This window comes from Antedon mediterranea, chromosome 1, assembly GCF_964355755.1.
Source record: "Antedon mediterranea chromosome 1, ecAntMedi1.1, whole genome shotgun sequence".
Taxonomy (NCBI): domain Eukaryota; kingdom Metazoa; phylum Echinodermata; class Crinoidea; order Comatulida; family Antedonidae; genus Antedon; species Antedon mediterranea.
In genome coordinates, this window is record NC_092670.1 from 10588149 (window position 1) to 10604284 (window position 16136).

General features: G+C 33.4%; 2 protein-coding genes across 5 annotated transcripts in view; one reads left to right on the forward strand and one right to left on the reverse strand.

The window, feature by feature from the left end:
- LOC140056160 (tRNA-queuosine alpha-mannosyltransferase-like) overlaps positions 1–16136 on the forward strand; it is a 45489-nt gene that overhangs the window by 6616 nt on the left and 22737 nt on the right. For 3 of the 4 annotated variants that reach the window (XM_072101449.1, XM_072101458.1, XM_072101465.1), the window contains exons 3-6: positions 1267–1434; positions 2057–2422; positions 3573–3682; positions 5861–6005. In XM_072101449.1, the coding sequence (XP_071957550.1) occupies positions 1267–1434; positions 2057–2422; positions 3573–3682; positions 5861–6005 (789 nt within the window). Of the gene's footprint in view, positions 1–1266; positions 1435–2056; positions 2423–3572; positions 3683–5860; positions 6006–8319; positions 8374–16136 lie in introns of those variants that run through there. The other variant, XM_072101473.1, reaches the window with a different exon arrangement.
- LOC140056188 (angiopoietin-related protein 2-like) lies at positions 11709–15284 on the reverse strand. Its single transcript, XM_072101484.1, has 2 exons — positions 14906–15284; positions 11709–12276 (listed from the first exon to the last, which is right to left on the reverse strand). The coding sequence occupies exons 1-2, from the start codon at positions 15012–15014 to the stop codon at positions 12029–12031; spliced, it is 357 nt and encodes a 118-aa protein (XP_071957585.1). The 5' UTR covers positions 15015–15284; the 3' UTR covers positions 11709–12028.

Sequence of the window (16136 nt, forward strand, 5' to 3'; positions counted from 1 at the left end):
ATTTCGCACTCTACAATGATTTCCAAACTGAAAAGAACCTATGGAATTGGTGGTTCCATGTTGCCTTGGTTGGAATCATTTTTAACTGAACGTAAGCAACAAGTTGTTTTTAACGGAAAGATGTCCGGCAAGAGTTGCGTAATATCAGGGGTTCCTCAGGGGTCTGTGCTTGGACCCCTGTTATTTAACATATATGTTAATGATCTACATATGCACCTACGTGCAAAACCATATCAATATACAGAGACGACACTTGCATTGCTAAATGTATAATGACGGAGGAAGATAGTTTATCTCTGCAACAGGACATTGACACGATCTCCTGGTGGTCAGCACTTAATTCACTTTCCATTAACCCTAATAAATGTCAAGTGCTGTCATTGTCCAGAAAACGAGATCCCGTTGTTCCATCTTGCATTCTAAATGGACATGAACTCATGAACGTTAATGACATTACGTTACTTGGTGTGGTAATATCCCATAATTTGTCATGGGCACATCAGGTAGATAATGTAACTTTGAAATGCAATAGGATGTTAGGTTTTATACGATCAATTGCCACAGGTTGTTCTACATCTGTTTTACTTAAACTTTATAAATGTCTTGTTCTTCCCCATATTCAATATTGCTCCCCTGTTTGGTATCCTTATCGTCAATGTCATATTAATAAGATAGAGAAAATTCAAAGAAGGGCAAGTCGATTTATCCTTCATCAACGAATCTTAGATCAGCCATATTCTGACCGATTAACTAGACTGAATTTGATGACAGCTGAATCAAATCGAGATTATTTTACCGTTATTTTTGTTACAAATATATTGTATAAATTACAGAATAGTTTTATTTTAAATATGTTGACTATCAATTGTAGGCATTTGGATGTTCTAACTTTTAAACATCTTGCATCCAAAACTGATAGGAAAGCATTGTATCCCAATCAGATTTATTCGTTTGTGGAATTCACTACCGGTCAATATTAAAGACGCCTTTGTATGCGGAAGTTGGGTACAATTTAAAAACATGTTAATGGACCACTTTAAAAACACTATGCCTCTTTAATGTATATAATTATGGTATTAATATTACATATTTACATTGTTTTATGTTTTAATGTATGCTTTGAGTGCTGGTGTGGCACGCCTTATGGCGACAGTGGTCCTTTGACCTCTTTTGCCACTCCTTGGCACACTCAAAGTTTATGTATTGTTTTAATGTTGCTAAAATTGATAAAATAAAATTATTAACTGTTCACTTTTCTTCCCTTAGAATTTTGTTTACCAGTTCAGTATTAAATTTAGCAGAGTTGGTAGCACTGCGACCTGATTTGTCTCGGCTGACCAAGATTGTTTACTTCCATGAAAACCAGCTGGTTTACCCTGTCCGAAAACAAAAAGACAGAGATTTTCAATATGGATATAATCAAATAATAACATGGTACTGTATATTTATTGTTAGTTTTTAAATTTATAATAGGGAATTGAGAAGGACAGCAGGGGTGGATCCACGATTTTGAAATATAGGGGTGGGGAGAGGGAGGCTCAGACACAAGCATTTGAGCGTTCGGTAAATACGACCCCTAGATAGTCAGAAATGGTACTCGCACACAAAATTTATGATAAAATGGCACCTCCCACTAATCTAGTTGGCCCGGGAAGGACGTTTGTATCATGCGCAGAAAACAGCAAAACGATCATACTTTTTCTGGCTGGTAAACACAGTGACGTAACATTTTTTGCATATGTTGCGCATGTTCTGTGTGTAGGTAACTGCTGATTGTTTGATCGTACTTTACACAGTGTTGTGTTTTAATGGTAATTTTAAAGTTGTCATCCTGAATACTTACATACTATTCCCCTTGATTTTCAGAAAAATCAATATATTGTTGACGTCCCAAATGCTTATTTTAATCTGCAGTTATCTTTATCTCTCTTTATTTTGAAAAGTATTTTGCTCAGTCCATAATTTATTCTTCTATCTATGCCCAGATGAGGTCAATATTTATATGCAAAGGAAAACTTTAAAATTTATTTAATGTTAATTTGCATTTTTCTTTTAGTTTAACTGCTGACATTGTTTTATTCAACTCAAAATACAACATGGAATCTTTCTTGTCATCAATTGGGACATTTTTAAAACTTATGCCTGACTTCCGTCCTAAAGGCCTCGCTGAAAAGATACGACCAAAATCAAAAGTGTTGTATTTTCCAATAGAATTTCCAATAATGAATGATCCAATAGCAGATGTTATGGAAGGACTGACGTTAGCGGAACAGGCCAGTTCATTACATGAAAGTCAGGAGGTGTTTGAAAAATCCAAAGACAGGGCTATTAAATCAGGTGTCACCGGAGAACAGACAGTTAGCTGCAGTTCAGTTTTATCACAATTGTCATCCCCATTAAAAATAGTATGGGCTCATAGATGGTACAGTCCTAGTGCATGTTTTGACTGCATCACTTATTTAGACTGCTATAATCATTTGAGTGCTATGCTTATTTAGTCTGCTATACTTATTGACACTGCTATACTTATTTACAGTGCTGTACTTATTTGACTGCTATACTTATTTGACTGCTATACTTATTTGACTGCTATACTTATTTACACTGCTGTACTTATTTACACTGCTATACTTATTTACACTGCTATACTTATTGACACTGCTGTACTTATTTACACTGCTATACTTATTTACACTGCTGTACTTATTTACATTGCTATACTTATTTACACTGCTATACTTATTGACACTGCTGTACTTATTTACACTGCTATACTTATTTACACTGCTGTACTTATTTGACTGCTATACTTATTTACTCTGCTGTACTTATTTACACTGCTATACTGTACTTATTTACACTGCTATACTTATTGACACTGCTGTACTTATTTACACTGCTATACTTATTGACACTGCTATACTTATTTACACTGCTATACTTATTTACACTGCTATACTTATTGACACTGCTGTACTTATTTACACTGCTATACTTATTTACACTGCTGTACTTATTTGACTGCTATACTTATTTACTCTGCTGTACTTATTTACACTGCTATACTTATTTACACTGCTATACTTATTGACACTGCTGTACTTATTTACACTGCTATACTTATTGACACTGCTATACTTATTTACACTGCTGTACTTATTTACACTGCTATACTTATTGACACTGCTGTACTTATTTACACTGCTGTACTTATTTACACTGCTGTACTTATTGACACTGCTGTACTTATTTACACTGCTATACTTATTTACACTGCTGTACTTATTTACACTGCTGTACTTATTTACACTGCTGTACTTATTTACACTGCTGTACTTATTGACACTGCTGTACTTATTTACACTGCTATACTTATTGACACTGCTATACTTATTTACACTGCTGTACTTATTTACACTGCTATACTTATTGACACTGCTATACTTATTGACACTGCTGTACTTATTTACACTGCTGTACTTATTTACACTGTCTGAATTTTTACTATTTTGTGCCTAGTTTACCTGGATTTTTTAGTAGTGGTACTTATTCACATTTTTTTCCTTTTGTAGGGAACACGACAAGAATCCTGACCTTTTTTTTAGAACACTTTATAAACTTCTAGATAGTGGGGAAGACTTCAGGATTTCTGTTCTTGGGGAACATTACTCAGAAATTCCAGGTAATTATAAAGTCAGTAGAGGGCAGTGTTAAAAAATATTGTCTGCGATTTAAAGGGGGATTCTGGGTTTAAAATTGCTTTTAAATATCGTTTATTTATTAAATAAAAAATACAGATATTATAACAATATAGACATGTCAGAATGAAGAAGTAATGACGAGAAATTAAAAAAATTAAATTTCATATACATTTTAGGGTAAATTCATGGAAAGTCTGTTTTTCAGCAGCTTAGGGAAGTCCATTAATATTCATGAGATATTCACAAAATCACGTCATCAGTGGATTCCAAACTTGCGACGTCAAGCTTGTACGTTGTGTTCTCTCTCCCCTGTCAAACGACGACCACCCGATCATTGTGAAATACATTTTTTTTAGATTTTCTAAGCTAGGCCTAAAGTGTAATAATAACAGTAGTAGCATATATTTATTTGACATTTAATGAAATACAAAATTTAGTACAGATTACGGAGTCATAAATTATACTATTTTTATACCTCGAATAGTACAGATCGTATATCGGCTTCACGTACTAGGCTAGGCCTGGATAAGCAAGCCTGCGAGCTACAGCGATTTTAATTGTTTTTGCTTATCCTTGCCTCCTTAGATTTTCACCTGTCTTGTTTTTGTTACCTTGTTTTAAATGTATTTCAATTTTAAAGGCTAAATAAAGAATGAATGAATGAATGAAGGCCTAGCCTAAATCATTTTATTCATGGGTGAGAGCCATTTCTGACTAGGGATTCCATGCCACGATGGCTACGTTAAAACATTGGGGCCATCATTCATGGGCCTAGCTAGCCTATTACTAAACGATTGGCCCATAAATAACAAAAGTCAGTGGATTCCAAACCCATCCTATCAACCAAACTCCTAAACAATCTAAACCTAAAACGTTCTACAAAAATCGGCTGTAAATATTGAGGCAAAACAAGGTCCGATCGCCGTCCGCACGTATGGTGTCCCGATCGTCTAATAAGTAGGCCTGAAATAGGCCTAGTTTACTCTCCAAAAAAGCGGATACTGCATCAAGCAAGTAGACCGGTAGTAGGAAGGAGACCTAGCCTATCCGGCCCAGTTAAAAATTGAGCTAGCTAGTGTAGTAGACCCTATGCGAATTGATACTACTAGGCCTTTTACTATAGGCTACACTTGTTAAAATTAGCAATACTGTACTTATGTTTACAAATATTCCAACTCTCTCATTCGAGCTATATTATCTATACCATTCCGGTAGGTCGAGTCGACCTTCAATCAAATACTGTACATCGTTCATGTTGTAATTTAGACGGGGTATACTCGACCCGACCAGTTTGGTATTGTATACTGTATCTGCTTATCACGTGACGATGCCAGGCATGGGCAGAGAGAGCACGTGTATCGTCGTCTCGCTCTCCTCGCTCAGCAGGAATGTATACGTTACGCTTCATTGATTTTGAAGGCTTTCCCTAAGTCAGTGCGAAAATCGGCAAACGTAAAGTGCAAACTTATCTAATTTTTCACTGTTTTGATGGATTTTCATAGAAAATTGACTTTATAAATGGGAAGACCGACTAAAATTACATCAGATAAGTATAATTTTACAAAAGTAATTGATATGGTTAATGATAACGAGTCGTCGGAAGATTGACCATTTCACGAATTTCCTATTCTGTAACCATATTGTGATTTTGCCGTAGCTGCACTTGTAATCTGGCCTCATTTCACAGCCTTCGTTCTGCTTCACTGGGCGCTTATATAAATTGAAACTTTTACCGTTCAAGAGACAAACAAATATATTTTACATTTTTTACTATTCATTTTAAACCCGGAACCCCTCTTTAAAAACATTAAATATCATTTATTTGTACTGCCACTGTTTAACATTCCTAAAGAAGCTAGAATAAATTATGGTATTGTTCAAATTCGATAAAATCAGTAGAGGGCAGTGTTAAAAAATATTGTCTGCGATTTAAAAATATTATAAAATATATCATTTATTTGTACTGCCACTGTTTAACATTCCCAAAGAAGCTAGAATAAATCATAGTATTGTTCAAATTTGATTGAATAGCGACTCTGTTTAGTACGGCGGAACAGCACTAGTCCCTGAATTACACATGTGCACTAGAGATCAGATTGATACGCCCTCATCTTTCAGTATTTTAATTCACAAAGTGGGATCTACCTGTTTTTATATAGATATTTTCACTGAGGCTTATGAGAGTCTGAAAGATAATATAGTTCATTGGGGTTATCAGCAGTCAAAAGAGGACTACTATCAAGTATTGATAGAGGGCGATGTTGCTGTATCAACGGCCAAGCACGAGTTTTACGGTGTTGCAATGTGAGTAGTTTTAATTATTGTTTAACAGTTCGATTAGGCCCTCTACAGACACAGAAGCCATGGTCCAGATGCCTATCATAAACGACAGGAGCTGAAATGGACCAGTACATTGGGGTAACCCCCTAAACTCTACCGTAAGATGTTTTTTTTTAATGTACACAAGGCCCATGGACTCCAGTTTTAAGTTTTTTCCAAGATGTCTTGTTGTAGCACCAGAATAATATTCAAGGAGAGCCTGGAACCTGTACTGATGTTATGGCTTTATTTTTTGGCGCCCCTAAACCAAAAGACAAGATCACCTAAAATTTAAGTATTTAAAGTTTACAATACTTGGTGTTGTATAATATGGAATAGCCACTCTCTAATTTCTTTGCGTTCACCATTATAGCTTTACTCCGATTATAAATTTTGAAATAGTTACTGGAAGCCTGATGTATATTTATTAGGCGTCATCTAAAAATTATTTCAGACCACAGAGACACGTCTGAAAACTTGCAACCCATCAGACGCGTCTGTCCAATGCTGAACCTCATTAACGATCTATTATGAATATTCATGAGCTACCCAATCGCGGCGAAGACGCGTCTGTGTGATTAAAACCCGTCTTCGCTGTTTAGTAGGTAAAACAATAGAAAACGCGTCTGAGTGATTAAAACCCGTCTGTATTGCTTGTATGGTGAAACAACATTGGTATCATTTCACAGAACCAACAAATCTGAGACTAGGCCTAGGTTATCCTAATTTGGACGGAAATTCGCCGATGAGACGACATCGGGCCTGTGGACCTCAGCTCATGCAGAGAGAAAGAAAGTCTAGGCTAGCCTAGTTTCGGCGGCCTACACACTAGCTAGGCCTATAAATTATTTAATGCTCCTACCTTGGGTTAGCGAATTATAAAAACAACGACGCCTAGGCTAGGATATGAAAAATAAATATATTTTCCATATTAAGATAAAACATGAGCAGTTTAGAGCTAGAGAGAGAGTATTATGTTTCATGTCATGTGACACAAAATCCAGGTACACGATCTTAATTACTGTTTTATCGTCGTCCAGACGGCAGCCGCCAGAGTATCGCCTTTCATGCCATGTGACCAAAAAAACTAGGTCTGTATTTATTACGGTCTTCTGTCGGCAGTCTTTTTGAGCGACCGACTGAAAACGTTCAGATTCTATATTTAGAATGAATAGTTTACGATCTTTTTTTCTCGGCATCGTTCTGGATGGACTGGACGTTCGCTATAATATGTTTATTAAGCCCCTTTCTCACAGATGTGCCTGCAATATACCGGTACAGTGCTGGCGTCGTGCCGGTATCGTTACCGGCATATACCCATTCTCATCGGACTATCGTGCCGGAAATATAACCGGTATATACCGGCTTTCTGTGAGAAAGGAGTCGGGCATATTCGGCCAATAAAAAGTCTCTGACAAAATAATTATTGAGGGCGTCCTTTATTGTTATTATTTTTGTCTAGCGATGATATGGCGGCGAATGTTAAGTTACAGATTATTATCTTCCTTTATAGCATATTTATGCAATACATGCTATGTACAGTATATTGTGCATATATTATACAGGTATAGCAATTAATTTGCCGTCATCGGCAATCTGTAAAACACCTTAGAAGGCTGTAGGCCTACAATTTACAAGGCGACGAAAGGTCAGGCACCAACAAACAAAGAGCTAATAATGGCCTAGCCTAGCGGCCTATATAGATTATGCTACAAATTTCTTCTTGTCCCCTTATTTTAAGCAGCTCTCTTATCTCATTATCCCTCCAGTTCCACATTATTATTGTTAATTGAATTGAATAGGCGCCAAAGTGATACACTTGACTGCGCAAGGTGTCAAAGCCTCGACGGGGAACCCCGGAATATAACGGCAATACGTTCTCACAGAATGCCCGTCTGGCATTGCGGGGAATATCCCTAGAATATTACTAGGTCTAAAGCAGGTCATGTCGATGCCGGCATGGTGCCGGCATGATGCCAAGACGACCCGTTCTCACAGAAAACCATACCGGCATGGTAATGGTATATTCCCGCAATATTCCTGGCACACAACTCTGTGAGAAAGGGGCTTTAGTTGGCCTGTTCGTTGAGGTTCACTTGTGTTGGATCGCGTGTCTCTACGTTTACATCGTGGGAAATTTATATTTATATTCGCCGTTGAGTAGGTAAAGACGCACGAAGGAAACGATTACGATTAAAAAATATTATATATTTACAACTTGGTCCTCCGCCAGTTAAATTTAACACATTAATTTCACACCTTCTTACTTCACTAATATCGTATAGGGTTGTTTATTTAGGTTACGAACTCCCTACAAAGTTCAGAACGTAGCTCATTGAGGTTACGAAGCCAAACAATGGAACCTACGAAGCCAACAACGTAGCCTACGAAGCTACTTCGTAGGTAAAGTTGCAGTATTTTCTTTCTGTACTGTAGGTCAATAGTTTTAGTAATTCCATGTTCCAAAAGTTAACTTTAACGTTTTTGCATGTGGTAAATTCACTCTTTAGCACAAGAAAAATAAAATCGCAAAAATAAAAGGTCGCGAATAAATAGAAACGAAAATTTGCGCTTTACAGTATACTCTGTCGGCGGTAAAAGGGTATACCTGTACTGATTTGTTTGTCTTATACTGCCGGTTGTAAATAATAATTTAATATCACGCTCTCAATGAATTCACTTGTATGTAGCGCGTTTAACACCAGTACACAGTATAACAATGTGCAGTCAGCCGTATATAGGGGCGGGGCCATAGTCGAACATGCATATTGGCGTCTAGACGCAGCCAAATCAGACGGGCTTTGAGACGCGTTTTTGGGTAAACAATAGAAAACGCGTCTGGACGCTGATTTGTGGTCTGAAATAATTTGTAGATGACGCCTTACGTCAGAATGTATAAACAAAATTTTCAAAAATTCTATCAACTAAAAGTTGAAGTAAATCACGTCTCTAGTCCATTCTCAGTTGCCACACTTGTGTTGTTTACTCTGAAATAACCGTTTAATAATCTCTTTGCTTTCTCATGTCCATTCTACAGTTATCACAGATTGACTAGTTTAGTCATACCCAGTATCGTTTTGGTTTTACAATTAATTGAGAATATACCTCATGCAAGTATTTAATTAGGCCCTGTTTCTGCTTCCAACTAAATACCGTATATTATACGGTATTTTTTGAATACCGTATATATACGGTATATTTTTGGCAGCAGAAACTGCGCTCATAAAAAATATACCGTATTTTTTATACCGTATTTTCCCCACAAAATTTGTGGATAAAATACGGTATTTACAAATTTATACCGTATTTTTTGTACCCGTTTCTGCTGCCAATAAAAAATACCGTATTTTTTTTTTACATGACAAAAGGTCAACATTTGTATTTTTATTTTCTGTCGCTGTCAGCTGTTTTACACACGTGTATATATAATATATTCGGCGAAAATGTGGAGCGAAGACGTCACAGTTTTACTAAATAAATTTGTGTGGGGAAGCTAAAATGTCTGGCCAACTAAAAGGTAATAAAAGGGACAACCACATTTATAAAGACATTTCTAAAAAACTAAAGCAGGAGTATGGAATAGACTTGTCTCCAAAGCAAGTAAACTCAAAGCTAAAGAGCCTGCGAAAGCAGTACAACATTGCAAAATACAATAACTCGGGGAGGGAACGAATTAATTGTCCCCATTACGATGTTTTCTGTGCTCTCACAACATCTCTTTCACTAGGGCTAGGCTGTTGAAAGTGAGACGTAAAACTTCCTTTATTGCAACTTTTAATTATCGATCAAATAAATGAATGGCAATTTGGGTAAAAAAGATGAAATTTAACACGACCACCCAAGAAGTATTGTTAGCAGAAACGGGGTACTAAAAAATACGGTATAAAAAATACCGTATTTTATACCGTATTTTTATACCGTATTTTGAGCAGTTGCAGCAGAAACAGGCCCTTAGAATTATTTCAGTTTGTTTTATTTTTGCTCAGTTACTTTTGTCATTGAAACGTAGTAACATTCAATAAATATACAACATGGCATATGTTGATATTTAAGGTGCTGCAAGGTCCTAAAGTATGAACTCCTAAAGATTGGTGTTCTCTTTATCACTGCCCTCTTGTAACCGTACTTTCTTTTGTTGCTATAGCAACTGATGCTTTTATTAGAACATTTAGGGGTTAAAGATGTATTGTCCCCCTGAAAAAATAATTCTTAACAACATTTTTATTGAATATGCCATTTTAATGTAACATAATAGTTATCGACTTTGACCAAAAATTGAATTGAAAAAAAATGTATTTATCTGAAAAAAACTGTAATTTAAAGCAAAAAATGGCCAAATTGGCTGCCAGCCAGTGGGTTTTTGGTTGAATTTAACCATTTATTTAATCAATTTGTAGGTGAAAACATTTTTTTTTCTATATGGAACTGATTAACTTTTTTAAAACCACAAAATAACATATTCAAAGTCTGATTTAATTAACCTTTTTTTTCATGTTTTTGGGGGACAATACATCTTTAATAGGTCAAACCCCTTTATGTTTTTTTTTGTTTTAGCTGAAAGTGATTTTTTACACTAATACATTCAAAGCTTTAGATTTAGATCTTAAATTTTGTTTGGTACTTTCACTTTACCTTGGAAAATACATCAACATTCATCTTGTGTTTGCTTATGTCACTAATTTCTTAGATCAAAACCAATATAATAAGATATATGTAGCTACATGTACATTTTTATTTCATTTTTAATCAATTCAAAACAAGATTCAATTTAAAAACTTTAGCAAACACCATTACAAATACTCCTAAAACTACTAGAATATAATTAATTAGAATATCATTAATTAAAATATAGGAAATACTGATTTATGATTAGATATCAATTTGATTTTATTAATTAAAAAGCAATAATAATAATTCAATTCAATTCAAATTCAATTACTTTCACCTTTACCTTGGAAAATACATAAACATTCATCTTGTGTTTGCTTATGTCACTAATTTCTATAAAAACCAATATAATAAGATATATAATATGTAGGCCTACATTCATTGTAAGTTTTTTTTTCATTTCAAAACGAGATTCAATTTAAGAACTTCAGCAAATATTAGATTAAAACACTACTAATTATTAATGAAAATATAGGAAATACTGATTTATGATTAGATATCAATTTGTTATTATTATATTAAAACAATAATAATGTTACTATTATGTATGTATTAGCATAGTTTTAAATAATAAAATAAGATTTTTTTACAGAATGAATTGATTAAATTATTTGGTATTACTATAATATTTAAAAATGATTAATAATAAAACATCCATTGTTACTAACTAATAAAAAATTCCCAAAAAAATAAATTACAGTTGATATGACAATATATTTTATTATTGATGTTATAAAATGTGGATTATTATAATAAATAATCATTTAATGATAAGGCAAAATTTTACTTAATAATTAGTAGTTTATTTTTTAATTAATTTATATCCAATATTACTTTGCAAAATTCCAAAATAAAAGATTGAATGAATGAATTATAAAGAATATAACCATTTAACACCAGATACCCTTTTAATTAAATTAGTAAAACTAAAATAAATACCAATATTATGATTTACTAAAGATTATAACACATCCAAGTCAGTAGTATCTTTTATTAATAATGGAATTTGATATTACTATGTAGTATTATATATGGGCATATATTTTTAACAATTCTGACAATACTATAATTATTATTTAATAAATTATCGTAATCATAAACTTATGTACTGTATGTGATTAAATTAAGACACTGTATATTCAAATTAATTTTATTTCGTCATTATGTTATTAAACCAAGGTTTTATTATTCATTTAAAATAATTAATATAACACAAAAAGTATAATAACCAAACATGATTTTTGATCTCACTGCATCTTTAATAAAATCAATATTTTTCCATTTTTTATATTTATGAGCCAAATTAAAGTCAAATTACTAAAGTTATAATTAAAATTTTCTTATGGTGCTCTTTTAACCATCATCACTGTCTTCTTGAGACTGTTGTATTTATGGAAATGATACCAGATGATGCCTGACCAATCAGCTGTACCTGGTGTAAGGTAAAGCCCATTCAGGTTTGATAGACCACAGGCATAGTACCACCAAGCACCTTTGTGTATCTCAGCACAGTTACCACTGTACTTATTATCATTGTCTGTATCATACGTTGTAAATTGGTCACCATTGTGGAATGCCAAAGAATCACCTAAACAAACAAAACATATCATCTTTAGTTTACTGGATACATGCAGTTTTTTTAATACAATTGTTTTATTTAAACATGTAAAAAATTAATATATGCTATGTAAAATGATGCATACCTAATGAGTGTTTTAATTAATTTATGTTTTTTTGAGATTCACATCCTGTTTTAGGGGATTTTTTATTTGTTTAAAATCAAAAAACTTTTAAAAAATAGTGTTCTTGTATTTTTTTATTCTATAAATTATACAATATGGTTGATTTATTTTACTATATTATAATTATAATTTGTTGCTCATTCAATGTTTGCTTATTATTTTACTTGTTTTCCTTTTAATGTATATGAACCATATTAATTCATATAATAATATTTATTCGATCATCAATGTAAAAATAACCAGGAATGAGAATAGGCTAAAGCCCAAACAGATTCTGCACTCACTCCATACAACATAAACAGTTAAGATAAAACCATATACAAGAAAAATACAAATAAACTATACTATATTACATACAACATGAAATTATGAAAATATGATAAAATTGACATTAATAAAACATTAATATTATTTTTATATTTTAACTGAAATATACTTTCAATACAAATGTACTGATTTAAAAAAAACAATGGAAGCGAAAACTAATTTCCAAAGTGTTTAGTAACTACAACATTTAAAATAATAACATTTTTAAATGTTAAATTGAAATGTTGTTGTTAAATGTTGGAGCTAATCCATTGAACATTTTGATATCATTTTTAGAATTGTTAGTTTGATTAATTAATTTTAGTTGGTTGTGTATATAGTAGCTTTTCTTTAATATTGGTCCAATTTCTTTCAGATTTGATATCATGTTGCCTTTTTATCTTTGGGTAGCATATTGTTAAGTTTAACCTAAATCAATTTCAAATTTCTGTTTTTCTTTTTCTATATTTTTCACATAATACATGATTTGTAAATAAAACAAGGCCATACATGGCTGCGGTCACGTGCTCAAATTTGAGTTAGTGTTTACCGACCAACCGAGTGAGCTGTAGAGTCGCGTTTGCACATGACTAAAAATTAATTAATTATTAAACACAACTGTTTTTATAGCTTATATTATTATACAGTACCAAAGGAAAACTTCATTATACCTGACCTACCGTAGTCAGTGCAGTGAACATTTCCGAACTTGATTTAATACTATTAGAACATTTTTTCCTCATTTTCTATTTCATTTGTGGTAAGTGTTCCATTTTTAATCATTTCGTTGGCAAGCTAACATCTTTTGTATCTCAAATCTATCTAAAATATGGTGTAGTACTTTAAAATTAAATTGGAACATTGGCCATGTATGAGTCATTATGTCCCAGTCAATATTCCAGTGACTATTTATAAATGCTGGTACATAACTAGATGCAACATGGGATTCTTGTGATGAAGACATATAAATGTGTGAACATTAAGGTATGCTAAATTTACTGTTCTGTAAGCTTGTTTAAACCGTTTAATCCCATTCAATGTTCTTATCATCTATATATAAATTTACGTAAGGGCAAAATTCGGTAAATCGCGCGTTATTTCTAGAATGTTTTCTCGATGGTAGATAAAGTTTATTCGTACTTTCGGTACTGATTTTAACCACCTGATGTAACCCTGTTTACTAATTAAATTGAGTTCGATAATTAGTTATTGACAATTAAAACGAATTTAGGTTCAACTATTTGCCCCAAATAGGGGTGTTTTTCGATCGTGGTATACACTGTCTAATGGATGTCCATCTTGAAAAATACCCGCAGACAATATTACGAGAATGCTTCGCATTTTCCTATCTCCTCCTACGATAATTGTTTTTAATGACTGAAAACCGGTTGAACAGTTCGAGTACAGCATCAAAATGTTGAAGACAGGCCGATTTTCTTTAAAAAATAGGCCTACTATTTTGATAGATTTAATATATGTTTATACAAGTGTATTGATTTGTGATGAATGGAACATTCCAATCTCTGTTCCACAAGTGTCTATTCCGTCAGGCGTCGTAAAGGCAAGTACTGTATACTCATAACAGAAACTTGATCCATTTTTTTTTTCAATATGTGCTGTAGAGGTTGGATATAGATTGTTTTTAAATGGAATGAGCTAGCGTTTTCAGTCGCTGTATTTTATGTACAAATCTTTATTATTGCAGTTAAACCACCCACATCATCACCCTTTCCTCACTGGCATGAGCGTTGTAAAGCCAGTAGAGGATAGGCCTACGGTGCATCACATGCCCTAAACGCAGAACAACTTTGGTGGGTAGGGTAGGAACCGACTTAAAGTATGAATTTGGCTCTAAGAAACAATTGAAAACCATTAGGCCTACTAATTAAGTTGAGTTAGATAATTTACTATTTATGATTTGCCCCGAATAGAGGGGGTTTTCGAACGAGCGTACCATCTAGTTTAAACTCAATTATAGGTAGTCATAATTGGTTTGAAAATTCAGTTTTTAATACTCTTAAAGTGATAAATGCAACAACAACAAAAGTGCACAGTGTGTATTTTTAATGCAAGGTACAAAGGTGAGGCCTATAAAGAAAAATAATACTTTTAATTCTTTGTTTACTTGAAATGTGTTTTTTAGTGTAAAAATTGATTGAATGTACTAACCTGCCGTTCCTGTGTATCCACTGATTTTCAAAGCATAGTTAGAGTCCTCAGTATCAACACGAAAGTGAGAATATCTTGCAAACTTCATGTCATCCAAGTGGTCAGTCATCTCTATTAGAAGCTCAAAACTGCCATCAGCTGTTAAACGGTTGATTTGTTCATTACCAAGCCAGAACTCTGTGTTCACATTTCCAAAACCCTCTTTGTATTCTGCCCAATTACGGTAGAAATCAACTGATCCATCTTGTCTTCTCTGTATCACCTGATAATGAAAGGATAGTAATCTATACTCTACAGTCTTACTAAAACAGTGATGTCAAGCCCATCAACTTGAGTAAATAGAAGTAAATGAATTAAGAATCTGACCAGTAATATTACGATTAAGGTACATCAATATTTTACAATTTTATTTTGATGTTCCTCATTTTCTACAATTTGATTACACTCATTTTACAATAATTATGCAAGTTTTTGAACATTTAGTGTGATTGTTCTTTTGTTGTGACCTCCAGACAACACTTCAACAAATCGCTCTGCGTGTGCGCAGGTATAGTTATGTGTGGGTCGAGAACCCTATTTCTGAAAAGTAACGTTAGTAAAAAATGTGGAAGAATCATTAATTTCTGTTGAACAAAATGATAAATCTAAAGTTATGTTTTTAATAAAGCCAAATACTGTATTATTAGGAATTGTTCATTGCAATAAGCTATTTATCCATATGCAAGTTTTAAACATTCCTAAACAACTGTTCGCTTAACTGTGTAAATGAGTAGAATGTTGATGTCATTCGTTAAAGTCTACATGCTCGTACAAAAGCTCCTTATTTCATTCATGCCATCATCTGTAAGTCAACATCGCCCTCTATCTATTTTCAAGATGTAAGGAGTGCAGAGTGCGACGTCATATGTGAATGGAATCCCCTTTCCGTTTATTAATTATGAGAGATGCTTGTACAATGGCTTGAATATCGTAAATTTGAAAGTCCTTGTACTTCTGGAACGGATTCTATCTGAAATCATACCATTGTTCTCTATTAATTGTTTTGCTGGTGTCTCTATGGCTGGCAGTTCTTACGGTAACGTATTGTGATGTGTGTTTTAATAATGAATTAGTAAGCTGTGGCAATGATGTTAGATTTACCTTTGATATCTTTAAATAAATTGTAAGTGTCTTTCAAGGATACAAGCAAAATTCAATTTTTTCAAGTAATAAGCTAGTGTGTTATAATGAT